Raw genomic sequence first — 8677 nt, 5'->3', positions numbered from 1 at the left:
TGCATATGTTCCTTATGCATTCCAAAACCGAGTTGCTGATTTTGATGTAAGGGGTATCAAAAGATTCAGTAAGCTTTTGGCTACCAACTAAACTATATTTTCATTCACATATTTGCATTACAATAATTTAACATTATTATTTTTCTTTTAGTCACCTATCGTAAACGACATTTCATATCACCACCACAATGACGATGGCATCACATTTTCTATATGTGTGTGTGTGTGTGCACACGTTTGTTGCCTGTGTTAGGCTGATGACTGACAAGTATATGTGTGTGATGGTGCATGTGTCTGTCAGTATACACACATTTTTGTGACGACACACACACACACATCTAAAGACAGAGACAGACACACACAGGGACAGAGATAGGCTTCACGTGTGCATTAATGTATGTGTGTGTGTGTGTGTCTCTTAGTTTGTGTATGTAACTCCCCTCCTCCCAGCAATGAAACGCACCAATATTGAAAGTTTACTTGTGGCCGGGACTTCAAACAAACAACAACAGCATTCACTTTCAAGTACTGCCAACATGGAAGATTTGCCTGGTTTAACACCACTCACAGTACTCACAGATATAATATTATTCTGGTTATTATAACAAATTCGGAAACTTGGCAAAGTAGAAAGCCTCAGCGGCTCTTTCAAGATAACATTTTTTTGAACAGTCCTTGTATTCTTCATCGCTGTGAGTAACAATGTTGCACAACCTTTTTTACTGTGTTTACTCAGTATTTATTCTACAGCCTATAATGTTATACAGTTCAAAAATAGCATCTTTCTTTTTATACACTTGGTTCAGCGTTTGTTTCAAGATTGTAAAATAAATTAATTTTGTATGAAAAATTGAATTATGCCTTCTGAATTTTCTTGGATTTTCACTTTCTTCGCCGTGATATTCAATTGTGAATTTTATAACATTTCATACATGTTCCACATAAACGTTGACTTTATGTACTTTCTGACATTGGTGAGGCATACTAACTTTTACTAAATTGGTGACTTTCCATCTATTTATAGCATAACTATGCTACAGAAAGTATGTTTTGTACTTATATTGACTACATTTCATTTTGCTTGAACTTTGCACGTGTACGTTTGCTGTTTTCGATATTATCAATTCTATGTGTGTGTGTGTTTCTTCGTTTGTTGTGTCTATAGTAAAGAACATTTTACGCTGTTTTAATGAGCCCACATCTAATGAAGTAGCCATCCTTATGATTGGTGATCCCCATGAAAATCATGATATTCTCATTCGTGTTTGGGATAACAACCTAAAATGTGTTTCACAAACTCATCCCTCTTATGATGCTCTCCAGTAAAACTCTTATTCTGTAGAATGGACAAGATGGATATTATTTCAATATTCCTTGGATTGAACCTGCAACAGGAGAGCCAATTACAAACAAAAGGGTGTCATCAAATGACTTCTATTCTTACCAACTGATGCTAAGGCCAGAACAATCAAATCCTTTCTACTATAGTCACAAGGCCTGAAATTTCGGGGGAGGGGACCAATCGATTACATTGACCCTGAAAGGATGAAAGCAAAGTTGACCCTGGTGGCATTTGAACAGGCAAAATACCACTCAAGCGTTTTGCCTGGCATGCTAATGCTTCTGCTAGCTCATTGGACCATACCTCATTTTCCAAACATTGTTTCCATACACTATTTACTTCGTTTTGCTTTCATTGTAAATTACTTTTCATTGTTACATCACACTATTTTCCTATCTTATGTGTCTTGCCTTCATCATCATCACTTAATGTCCACCTTCCATGCTGGCATGGGTGGGACAGTTTGACAGGAGCCAGCCAGGCAGAAACCTGCATCAGACTTTTGCAACTGTTTTGTAGGATTTTTACAGCTAGAAGCCCTTCCTAACACCAAACACTCAGCAGACTGGACTTAGTGCCTTTTATGTGGCACAAGCACAGGTGAGGTCAGTTTTGGCAATGTTTTTACAGCTGGATACCCTTCCTAACACCAACCACTTTACAGTGTGGACTAGGTGCAATTAAGTGGCACCTGCACTGACAGGGTCACCAAGTACTTGCAAGACACAAAAAAAAACTTTTAAGAGGGGAGGAGGCATTGGCGGAGGTGTATATATATTTACACCATGCTTGTGCCACACAAAAAGTACCTTTTTACACTCTGTAAAGTGGTTGGCATTAGGAAAGACATCTAGCTGTAAAAACCTTCCCAAAACTGACAAATGGAGCCTGGGCAGTTCTTCAGTTGGCCAGCGTCTGTCAAACCATCCAACCCATGCCAGCATGGAAAACAGGTGTTAGATGATGATGATGATGTGTGTGTGTGTATATATATATATATATATATATATATATATATATAGTAATAATAATGGTAATCCATGGGTAGAATTTATAAATATTTTAATGCATCACTACACATGTTTCCACAGATCACATGTTTCTTATGATCATAGTCCATATTCCTGGGATGATTACAGTACAGTCCATAGTATCCATGGACATAGAGTGGATCATAGTTCATGTGTTCATTTCCTCAGGTGGTATGACATTAACTTTGGAAGCAATGAATGTATAGCTGAAGATTGTTTATCAATTTTCACCAATGAAAAGGTTGATTGGGGTATGTGGGCAGTTCTGTGTGTAATTGGTGGGGAGGTGTAGAAGGTGATGAAGAGTGATAAAGGAGAGGGATGAGTGTGTGGTGATGTCAGACTTGTTTTGATGTTTGTGTATGCAGATGTTAGGATGGGTAGTATAGTTCATTGGCTTGAGCTTCTCCACAGCAGGTACCTCCTCAATGAATTCAGATGTAGTTGAGTCAGGAAGTCCAACGTTTCTGTTGTTAACGTTCATTGTCTGAGTTGACAAACAATGTTCTCTTAAAGTGTCCTTTTAATTACTTTTAGTTATACAATGATATAGCATACAACAGAGGTAAATGATTTTGTTTAGTTGGTTTATATGTTCTTCTCTTGTTCCATTAGATGCTAATGACAGCTAGTGTTTTTCTGTTTCAAAATGTTCATTTTGTATTCGAGAAATGATGCCTTGTTTTAATGCTTACATGATATAATTACTTTGGAATGTCTATTATGTTTTCTCTGAATGTGATGATCTCCAGGCATATTTCCTCTAGGCATAAGTTTCACACCCGTTGTGTTCTGTTGCATGGTGTAGCATTCTGTATTATAGACCAGTTGGTCATATGCTCCACTTCATTCTGTTTGAGCCTCCAGATGAGGTTAGATAATGATGTGGAGAGCCTTTTGTTTACTCTGGAAAATGACATAAGAGGGTTGCACAGACAATATTTCATGGTGTCTCTGGTAGTATATGTATTTATGTGTACCTGTCTGCACTTCACATTTGTAAACCACATTCTTTATCATGCAGTTGTTAAACTTGCATTCATTTTTCCTTCTGCAGTAACCTGTTTTAGTATCTTTTCCCAGTAGAGTTATTATCGGTGCTCACCTTTGTTCTTCCTCCTGCAACAGTGTTCTGATTTTCCATAGGTATGGATTGCACTGCCAATATGGATGAGCTTTTATCATTCCTATTTGCAACCATTCCATTGTTCTTTATTTTGTTTTTAACTGTGGCTTTTCTGTAAGCCCCCTCTAGTTTTATCCTGTTGAGTTTTGTGTCATTTAATTTGTGTATGTAGTATTCTAGATTGTGAGAAGTCGCATATGCTAATTTCACATTATGCCTGTTGATGATTGTGTTATATTTGGAAGGTTTTGGGAAGTGCCTACCTAACACTGAGAAGAATTCCTCACCTATTTTGGATTTCATTTGTGAATTGAAAATTGGGCTAAACCAAATAATTTCATCACTTATTATGTTAGCATTTCTTTTAATAAATCTATTGAGTTTGTTACAGTGTTCCATTTTATCTCTTTCTATTTGTTTACTATTTCTATCAATGTTTATTGGTTCCTTTCTTTCTACCCTTGCCTGCTGCTTTGTGGGTTCTGTTTGATATCTATCCTTCTTAGTGTAGTGGTTCCGTTTTTTTTATTTTGGTCCCTATTACATTTATTGTTTTTTTAGGGTCTGGTAGTGTGTGGTTATTTACAGAATTACCTCTGATATATCCTTCAACAAACTTATAGGGATATATATAAAATATACATACATAGACACACATGACAGCTTCCTTCAGTTTCTTCCTATCAAATGCACTCCCAAGGTTTTGGTCAGTCCTATTGAAGACAACTGCTACAGGTGCCACGCAGTGTGACTGAACCGGAAACCACATGGTTTGGAAACAAACTTCTTAATTACACAGCTAAGCCTCTGTCTTCTGTACTTATAATCAATATAACAGATGTTTCATCATCGAAATTCCAATTTGTACTTATAGTATTTTCAGGTGAACTATAGATTACTAACCACACCTGGATTACTCTGTTCTCTTAAAATGATTGTTTTCTCCATAAATTTCTCATTTATTTCCACTTTTTTGTACAACTGAATTATTTAAGGCCTTTTAATAAAATCTCTTTTATTATTACAATGTGTAAGCTTCAACATTAACTGATATTTTTACTATTACAATATTGTTCTGATTAATCTGTCTTTTTCTTTTTTGAAGGCTGCTGGAAAATACAAACAAAAGGGACGAGATTATATTGTTGAAGATGGTGATATAATATTCTTCAAGTTTAATGCTGGAGCTGGTTTGACTGGCAAAAAGAAATAGAATTGTCAATCAAGTAAAAATGATTTTAACAGTCTAAAAAGAAATGGTGGTGTCCTTAACTGAAATTGTGATAACACAATCTAAGATTTATTAATAAACACATTCTTCTCTTAAAGTTGTATTTATTATTTTTGTTTTTACTATCACAATTAGGGAATGATATAATCATTGGTTCCACATTAATAACAAGCTAATCACTGTGTAGTATCTGGAACTTGGTGCAAAAGAAATATCTCAAAAGCCTTTGCTGGTACAGGAATGTATAAATTGCATTCATATGTTATCAACACATTCTTCATTCAAGCAAAGCATATTTATATGGTAATAATATTGATGACATTTCGCCTGACCTGATTTCTTGGATGGTATATACTCCATGTTGAAATTGTAGCTTAATACTCTCGTACCCCAGCATTACAACCTATTAGCAGTATGGGTGGGGATTCCATAGATTGATAACAGATGATGATCACTCTGGAGATGAAAACTTCTACCATGTTAAAATCTGGAATTTTATTTCAGCCAAAATAATCATTTTCATTTGGCTGGAACTCTTCTCTGCTGATATCAGAAAACAGGAAGCATGAACCACCGTCTTCATGTTACTATCTTTATGTAGCATTATTGCTCCTATACTGTACTCAGAGGCATCTGAAGCTACAACAATTTCCACTGCAGGATCCAAAGTGTGCTAATGACAAATCAGATTTAAATATTTTTTTAAATTTTGTCAAACGCCTTTTGACAATTTTCTGACCAATTCTTTTCATATCTGTTTTTAGCAGATGATTTTGGTAATAATTTGCCAGTTCCAAGAAAGCTTGTAAGGCTGCAATATTTGTTAGAGGGGGCATATTTTTAATTGTGTCATTCCTTGACGTATCTGGTCAGTGTCCATTTCTGTCAATGATTTGTTCAAAGTATTTTATTTTTGGTAAGAAAAATTCATGTCACCTGATTTGCTATTAAAGTATCTTTTATCCAACTTCACAGGATATGTGAACCCTTCTGAGACAATGATGCAAATTTCCTGTTTTTAAAGGGATCTAAATTAAAACCTTCCATCAAAATTTCATGTTAATTTCTTAACCAATTATATTAGATATATACCACATGTAATCAGATATGTATACAAGAAGTCAAGGGCTTGTTGGTATTAGGAAGGGCATCCAGCTGTAGAAACTCTGCCAGTTCAGATTGGAGCTTGGTGTAGCCATCCGGTTCACCAGTCCTCAATCAAATCATCCAACCCATGCTAGCATGGAAAGCAGATGTTAAACGATGATGATGATGAATTAAAATCAAGATTTAATTTTCATAAAACTTTTTGTCACCACAACTCTGTACTTCACATATCTTGTCTTCTGCATCAGTTCTTATACAACATACCTTTGTAGCAAGTCTCTGCCTCAATTTGAACCACCTTGCTTTAGATTTCCAGCAAAGGGCCACAGCCTAATTATATTGACATAAAAGGCATGGCTACTCCTTGACAAAATGGAACATCTATGTAAATGTTTATCAGTTAATTAGCATCAACAGCTTCTGTAATTATGAGAGTGAAACTGCATATATTTCACCCCTCCTTGGACCCATTTCCTTTGTGTCACACATTCTTTGTATCATACTTTACCACCTTATTTTCTACTGAACCTCTCTTTTCCCTTGTACATGCCTTCATTTTGCCAATAGCACCCCCTCCCATTACCTCTGTTTGTCACCCCCTATTTCTACTCTGATATACCCATCACTTTGTACCTGGCACTGTGCATATTTTTTGCACCCACTCTCACATTCTCTCCCCTTCCCCACCAACTGATATGCCTCCACCTATGTCTCTTCCCCCCCCCCTATTCTTTCATTCTCCTTCACACTCTGCAAATCTTCCTTCTCCTCTGAACCATTTCTCTTATACTCACCTCCCTGTAACTTGACAGTTTCTTCTGACACATCTTCACCACCAGCCTCTTCCTTTTCCAACAAGTGTTTCCACGTCTCTGCTATGCCAGACCCTCTATCATGCTATCACCTCTCATTATCCGGCACAAAATCACTTCCTTCCATTCTGCTCCTCTCCTGAAAGTTACTTGGCAACCTCACAGGTGCCAGTGCTCCATTTTGTGTGTCCTTTAAAATGGTTGGCATTAGGAAGGGTATTCAGCTGTAGAAACCTTGCCAAAGCAGACATCTGAGCTTGGCACAAACCTCTAGTTTGTCAGCTCCTGTCAAACTGCACAATCCATGCCAGTATGGAAAACAGATGTTAAAAGGTGATGATGTTGATGATCATAACAGATGTAACTAAAACATTTTCTTTTTTTTCTATACTGTAAATCTTTAAGTATTACGTACATCCTAAGAGAAATGTTCTTTAGTATGATCTAAATATATTTTGTACATATATAATATATTCACTGTTTAATATAATGGAAACACATTTACTTTTATTGTGTGGCCATAACCTCTTAATTATCAATGACACTTTATTAAAAGCCCAACCACACCCTAACTACCAAACAACCCCTCACATCTTAACTTTTTTCACACTAATACCTTACAGGAAATAATCAAGTAGTCACACTACATCTCTTACAGAAATGCTGCACCCAGTACAAACAACATGTACGTAAATGGGCAGTGTGGCATCTCCCCTATCCAGAGTACAGGATCTGTGGGGTACGCTGTAGTTTCAAAGTAAATGAAGATAATTTGTTTCAAAGAATTTTACGGTTGCTTGGAGTCATATTGACCTTTTTATGACAATTCTAACAGTTAGTTGGAATTACACCAATAAACAGGAAACAAAATCATTAATTACAGACGATAATTAAAACAATCTGATAGAAGTAATGGCTTGTGACGTTTTACACATTTTAACACGCTGCTAATGACGTTCAACACAATATCAACAGGCTGATAATGACGTTTTACACATATCAACAGTTTGCTAATGACGTTTTGCACATATTAGCAGGTTATAATTCCTTTATGGAAACGATTGCAGAACTTGAAAACTTATTCTAAGCAAAATATTAACTCTGAAACCGTTTGTATTAATTGTAAATGTCAAAGCAGCAAAGTTAGAATTTTAGGTTGTCATTATTCAATTACATGAAATCACTAAAAGCTTTGCGAAATACATAAACATTTTACAAATAGTATCATATCGTCTCCAATGGATTTTTATATTGGGAGAGTTATAAGAGATTAATATTTCAAATTATAAAGACAACGTTTGAAAAGAAAAACAAAGCTCTGAAAGAAGGACATGAAACAGGTTGACAGTCAGAAATAGTCGACAAGAGTCGGAAGTGTTCGGGAGTTTCCGGCTGATTCCGTATTCAAGATGGAGTTGATGATTTTGTGTCGTCTTTATTGAAGACGCGTGGAGAGACAGAAGAGAATGTCTGGCTTGAGCCTTCACTTCACTTGAAACATTATTAAACGACACCGTGGATTACTTCAATACTTTCTCTACTCACTATTTAGGTAAGCTGTCCATGTCTTTCTCTTCATATATTTCAACAAACACCAAAACAATCCTCTCTTCTTTCTCCACACAATTTCAATTCAACTGACATCTCTCTTCTATCTATATCTAGCTCTCTCTCTCTCCCTTACATATGTTCGTAATTACCTCTTTTTGCACGCCACAACAACTACGATACGTTTATGTCGAGCCTCCACCCGTCCAGAATAAATACACACAAAAGGTAAAGTGGACTCTTTAAACAGGCGAGATGGTCACAATTGGACGCCTTTAATCATCATCGGTGGGCCAGGCTTGATCAATATGTTAGGGGGAAGATGTTGTTGTTGTGTTGAAATCTAAAAAAAAACCGTGGAAAATAAATCTGAGATTGTTTTAGGTTTAAATATTTAGTAAAAATGTCTCTCTTTTTATTTCAGTCAAGAAGATGTGTTATAATATCTATGTAGACACACACACAGCAACTCAGTGTATA

General features: G+C 36.1%; 2 protein-coding genes across 7 annotated transcripts in view; both read left to right on the top strand.

Moving 5' to 3' along the window:
- Nucleotides 1-4827, top strand: part of LOC106884460 (obg-like ATPase 1) — a 34241-nt gene extending 29414 nt beyond the window's left edge. For both annotated transcript variants that reach the window (XM_014935858.2, XM_014935857.2), the window contains exon 12: nt 4605-4827. In XM_014935858.2, the coding sequence (XP_014791344.1) occupies nt 4605-4712 (108 nt within the window). In that variant the 3' untranslated portion in view covers nt 4713-4827. The remainder of the gene's footprint in view (nt 1-4604) is intronic.
- Nucleotides 4828-7709: 2882 nt separating this feature from the next.
- Nucleotides 7710-8677, top strand: part of LOC106884461 (islet cell autoantigen 1) — a 65680-nt gene continuing 64712 nt past the window's right edge. The window contains exon 1 of one of the 5 annotated variants that reach the window (XM_014935861.2): nt 7710-8201. The gene's annotated coding sequence lies outside the window, so the exon portion shown is untranslated. The remainder of the gene's footprint in view (nt 8202-8677) is intronic. The other 4 variants (XM_014935860.2, XM_014935862.2, XM_014935863.2 and 1 more) reach the window with 4 other exon arrangements.

This window comes from Octopus bimaculoides, chromosome 3 (assembly GCF_001194135.2).
Source record: "Octopus bimaculoides isolate UCB-OBI-ISO-001 chromosome 3, ASM119413v2, whole genome shotgun sequence".
Classification (NCBI taxonomy): Eukaryota; Metazoa; Mollusca; class Cephalopoda; order Octopoda; family Octopodidae; genus Octopus; species Octopus bimaculoides.
Note: the sequence above shows the minus strand (reverse complement) of the source record. Positions and strands in the feature narration are given on the sequence as shown.